Source organism: Chanos chanos, chromosome 4 (assembly GCF_902362185.1).
Source record: "Chanos chanos chromosome 4, fChaCha1.1, whole genome shotgun sequence".
NCBI classification, from domain to species: domain Eukaryota; kingdom Metazoa; phylum Chordata; class Actinopteri; order Gonorynchiformes; family Chanidae; genus Chanos; species Chanos chanos.
Window position 1 is genome coordinate 37,590,648 of NC_044498.1, and position 15,898 is coordinate 37,606,545.

Genomic DNA, 15,898 nt, shown 5'->3' on the forward strand with positions numbered 1-15,898 from the left:
CTCATTTCCTCCGTCTTGTGTGTTCCAACACTAATGCTAGTCATTTTACGGTGGTCCCTGAATTCTCCTGACGCACCCTTCACACCAAATAGCTTCTCCTTGCTCTATTGGTCGGGGCAGCAGTCACCCTTGATTCCTTTTCATTTGGGACTAGAGGGTGAAGAAGACCAGAACAGGCTTGTCAACGTTTATGCTGCAGTTTGACTGCTACTGGTTTATTAATCAAAGGCATATCCAACTCCTTGAAGTGCCCAGCTCTGCCACTCCTGCTTTTGCTAAACACTTTCTGACAGAGGAACTGAAGGGCCTTGCGTGGTTGATTTGACATACTTCTGCTCACAGACTCAACATGCAGAGAGTTTAAAGTTCCCCAAGCCCCTCTGGCCAATTTGCACATTATGTAGGCTAGTTCTGGCTGTTCGGTCCACCCAGAAGTTAACATTTACTGATGGAAAAGCAAAGGCCGCTCTTTGAGTCACTGAGCATCATATGGTATCATATGTCACATATCATCTTACATGGCTAGTAGAGGTAAGACAAGAGCTTTTTTTTAAAAACGTGTTTGACCGTAGTAATGAAAGACCATGGTTTATGGTTTTGTGGTTTTTTGAATACTTTTGATTTAAGCACAGACATTTTCAGCCAAAATGACAGGTTTCGAGAGCCACAAAGTTTTGAGCCAGCATTTTAATAAATTGTGTCCCAAATTTGAATAATTTAGTACATGACAGGTCTGCAATGCTTGCTATTCTGAGTTTCATTGACTGAATCTTAGAAATTGATGTTAAAATCGGGAAGTAAACAGTAATGTGAGATGAGGCCCAGCTTGAGGAGGAACCAGCTGAAAAGTGTAGCTTGAGAAGAGATGAACTGAATGGAGTGATCTCCAACCCTTTCACAGGGTGGTCAATAAAAAATGATCGGGTCGTCTATTCCCTCCTGTGAAATGGGCGCAGAGGAATATAACTCTCTGATTGATTATTCCCTACCTTTATGTTCTTTTTATTCATTCAAACAGTTTTTTTCCCCTCAGTTCAGACTCTTGGTGGGTCACATATCTCTCCTTTCTTTCATGTTTCTGTGTCCCTCAGTGCCACAACCTCCTCAAACGAACTTTCTTTCCAACCTGACATGCCTGAACAAACTTTTCTGCCCCTAGCAAGAGATAAAAACTGATGTCAGGTCTGACTTTTGGATGACCTAGAAGTGGGCGTTGTATAGCAGGATGGATTTCATATAGACACATTTTGTTCACAGCTTACAGGTTACAGCTTTTTGCACTACTCAGGCTTGGATTTTATTCTCCTCTAACTTATGTAATGTTTTCTTTCCCTTTACTGATTTAAATAAGTCTCTGACTGATTCTGACTAAAAGTGTGTCGAGCACTTTTGAGTACTTCAAAAACAAAATGACAATCAGCTGATACGGCACTAACCCCTTGGGATTCAGACAAAAAGTACCCTTATTTCAGATTCGACTTTTGAATGTAAGCTATTGACCATGGGTGCCAAATAATTAATAACATAAGCTCTTTTCATTCCACCGGTCCATAGCTTTTTTAGGGTCAACAGTTTTATTATGTCTGCTTAGGATTGTGTACCACACTGATAATGTGCTTCTGTTTCTTTGTTTAAAATTCAACTGGATTAAAAAAAAAAAAGCATCCAGCTACCCAGACAAAATGGCTCTTTAACATCTATTCATTAAAGGAGTCTATATTCTGCAATACCTGATGTTTGCCATCAGTGCAGTAAGACGCTGATTGCAGAAGAAAGGTTTCTGTCTCCCGCCTGGAGCCTGTCCATTGTGTGTCTATTGTGTGACAGTCAGGCTGTTTAAATCGCTCTCATGCAGGTGCCGTAATGAGGCTTAGGAAAGAGTGAACACATCCCAGGAGAGGGGGCTTCTGGGACTTTTATTTGTATTTTAGGTGAATTGGCTGTTGTTTCACCGTCATGTTAATGCATATCCTGGAACCCACCCCCCCTCTGTCTCCTCCCATTATGCAGTTTGTTGTGTGTTGAGGGCTTACCTCTTTGGGTATGACAAAGACTATGACATTAGCATGGATGCCCACTGATCCATTTTCTCATGTCTCTGCTGAGTGGATCGGCTTTCTGGCTTCAGGATACAAAGAGCTATTGTGAATGTATTTCCAGTTTTGCCCCCCCCTTTCTGCCCCCCCCCCTTTTTTTTTTATTCCTTCCCTCCCCTGTGTTTTATTCTCTCTCCTTCATTCAAGTAAATTTTTAAATCATAAATGAAATAACCTAGTGTTGATGTATTGGAAATGCACGTGTAAAAAATCACAATTCTGTTCACTTGGCTTTGTTAAAGCAGGAGGGATACCGAAGCAGCAGGGCAAACAGCTCTTAAAGCTAACTCAACATTACTGCATTATCATTAGCTATAGACTCAAGACCTTTGAGAACAAGAAGCACAACATACAGCACACTTGCTGGTAGTAGTACTGCTCTAATTGGTACCCTGGATGAGTTGAAAGAGTTTAGAGGTCAGCAGAAGGCGACTTCCTCCCTGTTCAGTTAAAACAGGGTCCTGCAGACTCTGTGTATATGTTTCTCTCAGAGCAGGTTTGTCTTTCATGTGGAAATGAAAGTATGAGCTTAAGGGATTTTTTCAAGAAACTAAAAACAGCCTGCCCTTTGCTGACGTACATGAAATTCCCAGAAGTCAATTTGACCCTTCTGAGCAATATGAACAATCCTATGATCAAATCCTTTGAATCCCCTCCCGGCTGGTCATTTGATTGACAGGTGACACTGCCAGCCCATAACATAAGAACCAATTTTCTTTCCTGTTTTTGCGGTTAAAATTCTGCCTTGATGTGAGAGCTACAAGATCTCTACACATCTGCCCAAGGTAACCTTGTCTGTGTGTCCCAAGCTTCAACCCACATGTAGTTACAGCACATGATGAATTGCCTGTCATAGCTTTAAACACACATCATTAAATTTGTGCTGATAAGCTTTATGACTAATCACCCCAGGTAGCATTATGGATCAAAAAGAATCATGCAAGTGATAGGAGTTAGTTCATATGAGAAAAGGAAGGAAATTGCACATCGATTGAAAGGGCGGCATATGATCCATTGGGGAACATAACCATAATTACATCAGCGATATCTGAGTGCTCTTATGACTGATTTGCTTTAATTAGCAGTTTGTAGAGGGAAGAGATAAGTTTTATCATGCCGTTGGAGATAGACTTCGAATTGATTCTTTAGTATGTTCACGTATTGATAAAAGATTCAAACAGCCTCCGACTGCACGCCACAGACTGATTATTCAATATGGGCTTGAAGCCATATTGTAATGAGGTCTGAAAAATAATAGAAAAGTTGAAATGTGATGTGAAATAGCTATGCCATGCACAGCATAATGAAGGCTTAAATTATCATGTGACTCTTTTCATACTACCTGAGGACAGAGACAGCAGAACAACATCCCTCTGTAATAATTTTGTTCATATCCAAACTTTCCTTCACAACAATCCTCCCGGTGCGACTGAGGCTGCGTGTCTCTTTCATCTTTTTGGGCAAATTTTGGTATGTTATTAAGCTGAGGACTGACAAAGAAAGAACACAACATTTGACAGCAGCTACACTGGGACAATAGAAAGTACCGAAATCATCCCATCTTGTTTGTTTTCTTTTAAAAGCAGAATGCAGCGTGTTTTAGAGGAAGATCCTTTTTTTTCCAGAAGCGATCATTCTGGTGCCAAGTCATTTGTGTTCTCTCCTTTTTTCCCCATTTTTTGCCCCAGAACACATGAAGGTGGTTTAAAATTTAAAGTGTGTGTGTGTGTGTGTGGGGGGGGGGGGGGGTCGGATGTTTTTTTCTCCCCTTTGAGAATGATGCAGTGAGAGAAACAATTCTGTTTTCTAACCTGCAGGTACCATAGCAACCCCCCCCCCCCCCCCCCACCACCACCACCACCACCACAACCACAACCACATCTAAATATTTAAAACTCATCAGTAGTTCTATGTTTACTAGGCCCATGGGAAGCAGTCTGTGTCTCTTTACTGTTCTTCCCCAGGTTAGCTTTAAGAAGTGCTAATGTGAATATCTGTATGTTTTATAGAATACACCCTTACACCAGATATTATGCAAAATAAATACTTATGATTAGAATATCTTTATTTGCAGAGAACTATAGAGTTTTAGCTCTTCTGTGTTCATACCAACCAGTTCACTTCCCATTTATTGAAAATATAGTTTAACGTGGTTAAAGCTGGGGTTCTGTGTTGGTCTCTGAAATATTCTCCTTCAACCACATGCTCACAAGCCTTGCTTTGTGATAAAAAAGGTCTTCTTGTGTAAAGGCCAACCCCATAAAGTTGTCACAGTATAAAGCTCACAGAATCATTCTGAACATCTGTGAAGGCCTTAGCTTTCATGGATCTGTACTGAGATTCATGCATATTTTAAAGGAACTATCTTATCATAAATTTTGGGGCACACCATAAGAGGGTTGTCTAATTACCCCTGAGACAGTAATGTGTCTTCAATTGATTATGAGTCTTTTATTACGGATTGGAGTCTCTTCATTAATAATTCCCCTCTCTCAGATTCAATTACAGTATTTTTCCCAATGTCTACTGTGCTGTATCGATTTAAAATGTTCATCTTTGTGCAACAGCTTTTTCATCTTTTACAAACTGTTTATTTACGTCTTGCTAATGGGCAGATGAGCAATGGTCGATATTTGAAGTGTGTTCTGTATTTTAGTATTTTAATTATAAACATCATAGAAAAAAAAATTATGTTCCTAACTTACATTTCATATGCCTTCCGCAAACAGTAACACCAATGAAAGAACCAGAGAACAGACTAGTCCCTCAAACACAAAATCCAGTCTCCTATGTTCCCCATAAGCCATTGTTGTCTTCAAAGAGAAGAGAAGTTATCCCCTCTCTCCCCCTATTTCTTCCACTCCTCTGTTTTTCAATCACATGCTTGAGTCAGAGGCGTGCAGTGATATTATCTAGGGCCTCTTAAAGGGCCTGGAGCCTCAAAAGATGTCCTCTTAATCTCCTCCAGGTCTGATCTGACTGATTTGCAGTTTATCTCACAATTGGACCACAGGCCGTGGCCAATGGCTTTGAGTCATTCGACAGAGGGAATTCTCAGTTATTGCTTTTGATATGGCAAACACAAGGAACACATTCCACCAATATGATTGGTCAGTTTTGTACAATAGCTACAAATGTAAGAACTATTTAACTCTTTATTTTTACACTGAACTCCCATTGTACATAGCAGTATGCAATATATATATATTTTACTATATTATAAGATCCAGAAATATGTGCTGCAAGGTATTACTGTAGTTCACATGCAAATATGTGTAGTATGAAGAAGCAAAAAATGTATACTAGGAACATGTAAAATAAACTGTGACCATGCACTTTAAGATAATACTGATTGCATGGCTGCATTTAGTATTTTAAAAGTTAACACCCCATATTTTATTATGATTTGATGGCAGTGATGGAGATCTGGCATTCTGCTCATCATGTCAGTGAAAAACATTATCATTTTTTCTGTAAAAAAAAAAATTGATAGGCTTACTTGATCTGCCATCTGCTGTTTTAATTGGACAGATGAAGCTGCAAACATGGACAAATTAGCATCGTGTAAGCATGTGCTGTGTGAACAGCAATAACAAAGCACACACAGGCAGATCCCATTGTTTACCTGCCACTAAGTCTTCTTTTTCCTAGAGGCATGTGCATTTTTATACCCCAAATTACACAGAACTCTCTCCCAAATCCTTGACCTCTGGCAGAGAGGGACCAGTGTTCCTCCCAAGCCCTTGTCCAAAATTGCTTCGTTTATACAATTAGAGGTTATAATCTTTAATTGTCCTGTGCACCAATCTCTTTTGTAGTGCAAGGCCCCAGCAACACGGCAGTTACACCCTGCCAAAAGGCAGCCAGCACTGTTTCATCCTGCATGCCAGGAGATAGGGATGAACAATGGTGCTTACAGAGCATTCGTCACTCCATGGCCATGCCAGTGCACACCACCTAGTTCCCTCTTGTCCCATCATCCACCTGGTTCACGTTCGGAGTGCCAATAAACTGTTCTTGTCTCTCGTTTAGTCAGTGTAGAATGTTAGAGTGCCACCTGCTGTTCAGTGAAAGATTCTGGCTGACACTGAATATGACTCACACAAGATTCAAGAGTTAACTGCAATGAACTCAATGAACTGTAGTCTGTGAAATCAATGGACACCTTGAGTGTGAAAGGAGAATTTTTGCTAACAAACACACACACAAAAAGAAGAACTTTGGATAAGACACACAAGGTACAATATGGTCTCCTAATCTTAGTCTTTCTCCATGCTTTAAAGCACTCTTTCCAGCAAAGTAAATTAGACAATGAGTTGAATCTGATGTGTTTGAAAAAGGAAAAATTCAAAATGCGTAGTGCTCTGAGCTTCTGGGACGAGGACCTGGATACTGCGGTAGAGGACTTGGAGGCTTATTGCAAAATTAACCAGAGAAAGACTGCCACCTGCTACGTATTAGTAGGAACAGCAATGTTAGAGATCTGGGATGTTAAACAAGATGCAAAACAGCTTGGAAATGATGCAGTGTTGCTGAAATAATATGATTTTTTTTAACTATTTTCCTACTGAGGTAAGGTAAATTAAAATGGTAAGCTTGAATAAAATTTGTGCTTCACGAGTCATGAAGGACAAAACAGGCTATAGATTGTAATCACTCTCTGTACTATTGTTCACTCTCTGTAAAGTGCGGTTCTTTTTTAAAGTTTCTTTTAAATGGCACTTTTATATTGGATATATTTATTTCATTACAGTTGTGCAGGATTCTCCTATATGAACTCTAGATGGCGCTATGCTACATGTAATCCTAGCTTTATCTCCGACGTGATTTGTAATGAAGTATTGTTTGTGGTCTTTGACTGGCTGACATTTATAGCTGAACTGAGGTACTCTACCACAGATGTATCTGTGAAACACGGAGGATAACAAAGGTAATATCAGGTGATTATAGTGCCGCTGGTGCTGACGGTGGTCGTGATGATGACAGTAATGATGAAGATACGAGGGTGGAAGGAGGATTAATTATAGCAGTGGCAGAAATTACATTAAGTACAGCAAGTAGATAAGAATCTAATAGATTAGACAAGATTAGAATAGAAACTGACAGCTAACAAAAAACCCCAAAAAGCAAATAACAACAGCAATGATTAAATATATATATATATATATACATATCTTTACTGATTTTAACTTATTTAGAATACATGAATGAATAAATAAAGCTTTGTGAGTTACAGCACTTTCTAGTTTTTGAGCCTTTAAAAGAGCACAAACACATTTTAATGATGTTGTCTAACAAGTGCAAATGTGTCTAATTGCGTGGTAAAACAAAGATACAACTACTGCGCTCCATAATCAATTAGGCCTGCAATCGACTACTTTTACTTTCCATAGCTTCCATAACGTTCTATCGCGTGTGCAATCGTGGAAAACATAAGTTATGCATCACGGAGTAGGCAATAATACCGTATCCGGAGGATGTTGACGGTTGTTTCGTGTAATGCAGTGTTTGTTATCTCTGAGTGCGTATTTGGGGCACTAATGTAGCAAATACACAAAGTTGTGTCCCGTCAAGTTCACTGTGAGACAGTTTCATAGGTAGGGATATTTAGTGTTAATTTCTTCTTGTTCGTCGTGGCTGTCAGAGGCCGCGGAGCAAAATCAGAGGGCAACTTGTGAGATTAGTCCATTACGCAGATTGTCTTGATGAGGTCAGGTATAAAGTAGCAAAAGATCAGTACAAGTGGCAGTACATAAAAGGAATTCGCTTACAGGGAACTTGTCGACATGTACCATTTATCAACATTCGCATATGTCATTATTTCCGTCCAAATGTACCGCATAATCGTGTTTTTGTTTTCGTGTTTTTTCGTAACTGATAAACTTACGGAATTGGCTCCCTCTATCGCTTGGTCAAGGAAGTCTGCGCTTCATCCTAAATAAATTGCAAAGCTCCGCCTTTGAGTGTCGCGATTGCCAAATTGTACAGCTAGGATGAGTGTTAGCCTCATTAAATGTTCAGTGAGAATCAGAGAGGTAGAGAGAGGAGGGGAGTTTGTGCAATAGAGTTAGCCAGTCTCATTGCCAGACAGTCGGCTTGAGCTGCAACCCAGCAGAGGTGATGATGGCGGCAGCCCTAGAGAGAGGAGGGGTTCGGGCCGCCTTCTTGAACCCTGGCAGCGGCGGTGGTGGACCAGCACCGACAGCCGTCCCGGCTGGAGCGGCCGCCGGGGCCCTTGTGTTAGGTTCTGGGGGTACCGGCCCGATGCCTGTCCCTATGAACCTCTTCGCGACCTGGGAGATAGACCGTTCTTCTCCGAGCTGTGTGCCGAGGTAGTGCATTCACAATGTTCATGCTTGTTAAGTTCTTACGAGGAAATATTCTACCGCTTAAAGTGTAAAGCTTGTATAAGAATGTTCTGCCGAACTGATCAGCGATGTGAAAGCGCGTTCGGTCAGCCTTTCCGTGCATAGTTTTTCAGCACGAGGACAGAGTTTCTGTGTCACATCGATAATTCGCTGTCATTTGATTTGTTGTTCATCAGGAAAAAAAACACATAAAAACAAGATCATAAACAACAACAAAAATAACAGCTAAAGCACGTGCATGGTATTCGTAGCTATGCTGTAAGTTGTGCATGCATGTACTCAACGATCGCATTCATATCACTTTCCCAAAATAAGACTGCTATTTTGACTCCTGTTGTCAGTTTGCGAGCTATGGGTCTGGGGAAGGCTCCATGTATGTTGTCAATACTACCGTGCAACGGCAGAAATGTAACTCCGATAGCAGTCTAAAGTTTATAACCATATTGTTCTAAGTTATTGGCGTTGAAGAGTTAGTCGCTCTCTCACTGTTCTGTCATTCGCGAAGTCCTGCTGTCCAAAGGAAGTTTCAGGGCTGGTGTTAAAAATGTTAGAACAGCTCGTACCAACTGTCGGTGTTACTTGACCATTATTTTTAGTGTGTCCAGCAACACATTTAACCGTACATAGCGGCAGTTTTAAAAATTTCCCTTGTATATAGCGTCAGTAGCCTGTTGTGATTTGAGTGGATTCACCGATATCGCTGTAATTTATAACATTTCTTGTACCGCGGGTAATTTGCTTCTGACATTCATCTAACCTATTATACAGTAAGAACAGTAACATAGGACAGTAATCCATTCAGGCTTACCAGATTAATTTGATGGTTGTTCCGTTGTTTGTTTGTTTGTTTGTTTGTTTGTATTTACTTTTGATGTGAGCAGAGATGGTCCCGTGAGAATTTTGGCCAGTTCTGTTTCTCACTCTCTATTGGCTGATGTGGGAAAGCTGTTTTTGTATCACAGCTCAGAACCCATGCTCCTGATCATTTGTCTGCAAACATTCAGGAAATTTAAGACCGCTTGTCTGACAGACGTGCTTCTTGCTGTTAGGGAGGCAGTGTAGACTATTACTGTTTTAAATATTAATTCAAGCCACGTGTCACAACAATTTCATGTTCACCAATACATCAACGTATATTTAATGTATATTTAATTTTCGGACAAAATTATCTCACAACACATATTAGCCTTACATTTCATAAATATTAATTTCATGTCCGGCCTAGCAATATTAAAATATATATATAGGTTCAATTTTTTTATTTTTTATTTTTTTTGACTTAGTCAAACTGTTTATGTATCAGGTCTATATCCTGTGTCCATTAATGACACCTCCATTTACTGATGTTCATCTTTACTGACACATTACACTAAGAGAATTTTTGTTCTAATATTGTCCTATCACTAGTCTACAGAGGCAGGATGTAATTGGGGGGGGGGGGGGGGGGGGGGGGGGGGGCATCCTGTTTCACCCCTACAGGGTTAATTGGGTTTATATTCAAATTTGTTGCCGTCTCACAGGAGATCTGAATGAATTCCCGTTGTGATGGTTTGTGCAGAGGTGTGCATGTCTGATTTCCTGTCTGCGTAAGCGCAGGCAGTGGAGACTGCCTGGGCACCTGACAGAGAGCCTCATAGGAGCAGTGGGCACATTAATCAGCTTTGACCTAGATGCGTCCCACAACCCAGCAGTGATGGGGGAGGGGTGGGGGATCCCTAGTGGCTGCTCTGTGGCTTTTCCCTGGTGTGTGTGTGTGTGTGTGTGTGTGTGTGTATATGTCTGTGAATTGTTCACATATTTACATAGTGAAAACAAATCATGACCAGTTAAAAAGATGGCCCTCCTGTTTTTTTTTATTATTATTATTTAATGAGATCTAAAATCAGAGCTGCAAAGTCAATGCATTATTGGTATAAGGCTGTGATCCCATCGCCTTTCACTAATGCATACTTTGTTACCTCCCCACTGATTCAGTGTTGAGATGCTCATACAATGAGAAAGACTTAAATGTCCTTTAAGTCCACTTTTCAATTTCTAGTTAACATACCTCCCATAGCTTTTGTGTTTTTCAGTCATGATAGAGGTTGTGCAGTTTATTATAGAGCTACAAGTAATGAGTGGTGCTTATGGGTCTTCTGTATTGGGAGGAAAAAGCAAAACCACAAAAATACTGACAACAACAGTCTAATAAATCACGACACAATCATTCGGTTTACGCTGGAGAACTGTTAATGTAAAGGATGAGTTATGCGTGAACTTTTATTGAATTATAATTGCTGTGTTTACAAGGCTCAGTCTGTTGTTTCTGATGGAGAGAGGTAGGCTTTATGGATCTTTTCTGTAGAGGGTACCGGTCTGCTTTGGGAGATGCTTAAGTAGTTTGTGATTCTGTGGTTAGGCACTGGAGGCTTTCAAGAGTAACCTCCTGCTGTGAAATGCATCCATTAAGTATAATGTACTCTGTGCTTTGGCAAAGATGAGGGAAAATGTCACATTGCCTGTTTATTTCATCTCTCTTCCCGGTGCTGTTTGCCTTATTGACCCCTTTATTGGACTTGACAGTGTGGTTAAGGTGAAAATCAATGGAGCAGTCTTCATGTTTATACATTGACAGCTGTAAGTCAAGTGTTTACGTCCAAATGTGTTTGTTTTAATAGACTTGAACTCATAATGTCCCTGTGTCTCGGCATAAGTGAAACTTAATGCTCCGTTTTAAGAAAATTAACAATAAAAAATCTCGAATGTACCCAAGCAGCATAACATTCCTTTATCTGCATGTTGGACTTTTGGATATCTCTTTTTTTTTTTTTCTTTTTGTTCCTGTTGATTTTCTCGCTTCTGAGTGCTTGGTCTTGTCGGGCTGCCTTTGAGACTGATAATAAGAGTGTGGAGCACACACAGATCTGGTCCAATCTGCTCTGCAGACATGAGGCATCTCTCTCAGTCCAGACTAGATAAATGGGCTGCCGGACACAGCTGAAATGGTATTTCCAGTCTGGTCTCCTGAGTCTGTTTAGTATGACTGTTTTTTGGTGGTTGGGAGTAGACGGTGTTAGCATGTAATACTCAGGCTTCTGCAGATCCTGTGAGCAATTTGGAAAGGAGTCAGAGAAACAGATTCATGTTAAAAGTCCGTTTTATGACTGTTCATGGAATGTTACTGCATTACTTGTCCTGTCTCTCTGTTAAATCAGTTATTTTTCTGTTGACTGCCATGTGAAAAAAAATGGGTGGGAATGTAAGGAAGGGGATTTTTCCAGTTTTCTGTTTATGCATGTTTATGTCAGGTTAGCTTGGTAATCTGGTGTGTTTCTGAGACTGACTTTCTAAGTCTATCCTCTGTTTTGTAAGATTATACCTTGGATCAATATAAGCAATTATTTTTCATTGTAAATTAGTTTCCACCTTTTTTTTTATAAACTGTGTCAGATTGAGGAGGGAATTAGCTTATTTGTTTCAGTCTTAATTTCCTCTTTACTTGAGTAGTTCTCTTGGATCAGGCCGAGAAAATATACGCGTTTGCTCTGTGGCACTGCCTGCATCACAGCGGCTCTTGTCAGCAAGCTCTATCACAGAGACGGACCCATCAAGACAGGTAGGCCTGATAGCCCTGTCTTGTTTATTAGGTTTTACATGAATTATCCATTTGAATCATGACCACTTGGATTTGGATTTTCCTAAATAGCTTTAAAAGGATATAAGTTTAAAATAAGCGGCATGTGGAAGAAGAGCGGATAACCTCCACACCACTCAGTCAGTTTTAGATGCAGAGATGGAGCTCCAACCTGGGCGTCCACGCTGAGCGTTAGCTTGGTCTGCTGCCCTGGCATAGTTTCATGGGCGGGGCTTCCTAATGCAGCTGTTCCCCTTAACACATGTGGACGGACGCCTGTGTCTCCAGCTGGGGTTTGTAAACGATAGCTCCTCGGCGGTATTTCCAGAGAGGACCACTCCTTGAAACAAAGCCACGCTCTGGATTCTGTACCAAGAAAGACATTCCATTTATATGATTTCAGGTTGCTTTGTGGCTTAGTGTTTTGTTGTCAGTGTGCTATGAATTCATCTCCTGCAGTGTTTAACAACTGCACATGGGATGTCTCTAGAATGTTAATCTGCCTGTTCTCACATAAACCCTTCTTCAGGGAAGATCCTCCTATTCACTCTCTCTCTCTGCTGCTGTAACACACTTTCACTTAAACTCTCTGTTTACCATTCAAATATACACCAGGATTTCACACTCAAAGGAAACAAAACATGGAGCCAAATCAAAGAAGGCAATTTACCGGCGCTTTTGTCATACGGTATGTTAGAGTACTGAGTGTCACATTTCTTGTTTTATTTTTCGTTTTTTCCCCTCATACTTTCTTTTTTTTTGTCTCTGATAGCTGGTGGGTGCCCAAAACTTTGATTTTAGTTGCCGTGGCAAGCATGGTGACATGATGTCTGACAGTTCTGTGGTTGGCATGGAAACAGGTTTGTGTGACTAGAGGTTGAATAGGTATTGGCACCATTCTGGGCAGGACAGTCCTGGTTGGACTACAGCTGTCTAGTGGACATTTAGAATTGTTAAATGGCCAAGATCTTGCCAGGCTGTCTGCCCACCACAAATACTGTTCTGGATGAAAACACACGGAGACAAATAAAGCAAAGTGGCTGAGACAGACTCATTTCAGTCTGTCTATTTTTGTTTTTATGAAAAATTTGATATCTGGGGAGTTTAGATAAGGCCCTGCGCAGTTCTGCTTGTTACTGGATGACAGGCATACGACATTCTCCTGTTGTGTTTAAAGTGGTTGACTGCAGGATCTGAGAGAAAAAAAAAAGTTTATTTACTGTCCCAGTTTGTTCAGAATAGAGACATCTAGATTGGTAGCGATGTCCTTCCTGTGAACCCAGAGTTTTTCAACAAACTACAAATGTTTTTTTCTATAAACATCAAAAAAAGAAAGATCTTGAAAGAATTCTATGTTGTATACAAAATCATCGACTCTCTGTGCGGTAACACGCTGTATTATAGCGTGGGATTTTTGTTTTACAGGTGAAACTGACAGTTTGGTTCTGTCATGTAGATGTGTTTTTATCAGATATTCTCTTTTTGTGTTGAATATTTTACCCTTGCTCTCGCTTTCCTTCACAGTCATTAAGCATGAGGCCTGAGCTCTGGGGAGAACATTTGGCTGTGCTTTTAGGCAGAGCATTTTTCTACTTCTTCTTACTTTACTCACCTCCCTCTCTCTCTCTCTCTCTCTCCCTCTCTCTCTCTCTCTCTCTCCCTCTCTCTCTCTCTCTCTCTCTCTCTCAGTCTCCCTCTCTCTCTCCCTCTCTCTGAGCCGACACGCTGACCAGTGCAACGTGAATGTTGCTGAGTAGAGAGGGACACAGGAGAATGAAGTGCTTAATAGAACTTTTCTGTAGAAGCAAACATAATTTCAACTCTTCACAACAAATCCTATTTTGAAAAAGAAAAAAAAAAGTTCAGTGAATTAATCCCTCTCTTTCCAGGCTATTTTGAGGGGGATCAGCTGTCGCGAATTGATTGGATGATGTTTAGATGCATCACGTTTTGTTCATTGTCTGGCGTTTATGATGTTTATGGCTAAACTCTGAGCAGCGGGTTCATGGCAGGCTAAGCCTCTTGACATCTCAGACCCAGAGGTTACGACCTTTCACATCAGTGTTAAGTAGACTGAAGACTGTGCTGTGGTATGCTGCAATGTTTGGCATCTCTCTCCTAAGAGACTAAAAGCCTTCTGCCAGCTTCTAATACCATGACCGAAACAAACAAAGACACAAAAACAAACAGAACCGGTGGCGGTTCTCTCAGTTACGCTAAACATACTTTAATAAACATGTTTTTAAGATTCTTTAGTCTATAATGCTAAAGTTATGTTTAAGATGCTAAAGTAATGTCTGAAATAATGTTTAAAACACAATGGCTGTAACTAATTAGAGGTTTTACGTTAGATATCTATTTATCTGAGATTCAGTCCTAAATCTGGAGTATTTTAAACTTTTCGTTGAAGTGCATTCCTTGATATCTTGACTCAGAGTTAAAGTTTTACAGCAACACTAACCGGCCTGACCAACAACTGCTGCTTTACATTACGATCCAGAACCGCACACTGTCAGTGGATATTGTACAAACCCTTTTGCTTGTGTTTGACACAGCATGGGACTATGCTCTGAGTCAGAACTCGTTCATATTTAATTAAGATTTTCAGCTGTTTTTGATTGTCCTGTGTCTGCATGCTCAAGATGATCAGTCTACACTTGCACACTTCATGTGAGTGGACAGAACTGTCTCCATGAACAAGCAACCTTCATCTGAGTCAGGTTGGATTGAATTCTGCCTGGGGTTAGGCTTTAGCCCTGTCTCCGCTGAAATGTTGTGCTTTTCATCTGCGTGTTTGAAGAATTATTATGGAAATGCGTTATCATGTGTAGCACAGGTAGGAAAAAACATGATTGTGGTAGATTTGCTTTGAGCCAGTAATTGGCCTTAGTGAATAGTGGATTAAGCTGTTGTTATTATTACATTGTTATTGTTTTTATCAAAGGAAATAATGCTGTTTACTATCTTGTAGTGCTGAGACATGTTTTTCAGCTTTTTACTAGAACTTTAAGTGTGTGTGTGTAAACAGTGTTTTCTTGGCCCTTGCTTTTGTTGTCATATGTTTAGGTATTTGAAAGGAATCAAGCTCTTAATGCACCTAAAGTTGTTATGTCTCAATTTCATGTATCCTTAGCATTGCTTCCTTCTTCCTGCAACCCCAACTCCTTTCCGTTTGTTGTGGCAGGAACCAACAGCTATGAACTCCAGAGCCAGTCAGTATCCATTGTTTTAAACCAAACTTTCATTGGTTTGATGGAAGGAGTCTGATGGATGTGAGTGTGTATAGAGCATAGATGCGCTCATTTCAGGTTTTTCTGGAAATGATTGAGTACACCTCAAAGGGTGTAATATTTTAAATTTGAGTGACAAAAAGTGAAAGAACCTTTAGAATGTTGCTGCAAGCCAGAAAGCAAAGGGAAATTTAAGTCACAGCCCCCTCCCCCCCCCCCCAAAAAAAAAATTACAGATCATTTAATGTCAAGTAGCCAGATGGCACCTGGGAATCATGTCTAAATTTTTAAACTGAGCACAACCCTTGTGTGGAGTGTGCTGTTGACTCACCTGCTTGAAGCAACAGAGGAGTGAATGATTTAGCGAGTGAGGGAGTGTTCTAAAATCTGTGCCACTGGCTTATGTCTCCATCCTGGCGCTTTGGTCTCGCCTGAATGAGTCACTTCCTGCCTGCAGGTGGATGGCACTGCGTCGGAGCCAGCAGTGTAGCTACGGTTTGACAAGCATGTTTTTGTTTTGACATTTGAGTTTGTTTTCCTTAACTAACTGACCTCGGGATATTTACCCCTGTAAACACGGCAGTAGTCGTT

General features: G+C 40.5%; 1 protein-coding gene across 2 annotated transcripts in view; it reads left to right on the forward strand.

The window, feature by feature from the left end:
* The first annotated feature begins 8,216 nt into the window (after positions 1-8,216).
* The window catches only part of LOC115809319 (phosphofurin acidic cluster sorting protein 2-like), a 52,445-nt gene continuing 44,763 nt past the window's right edge, over positions 8,217-15,898 (forward strand). For both annotated transcript variants that reach the window (XM_030770920.1, XM_030770921.1), the window contains exon 1: positions 8,217-8,428. In XM_030770920.1, coding sequence (XP_030626780.1) covers positions 8,217-8,428 — 212 coding nt within the window. The remainder of the gene's footprint in view (positions 8,429-15,898) is intronic.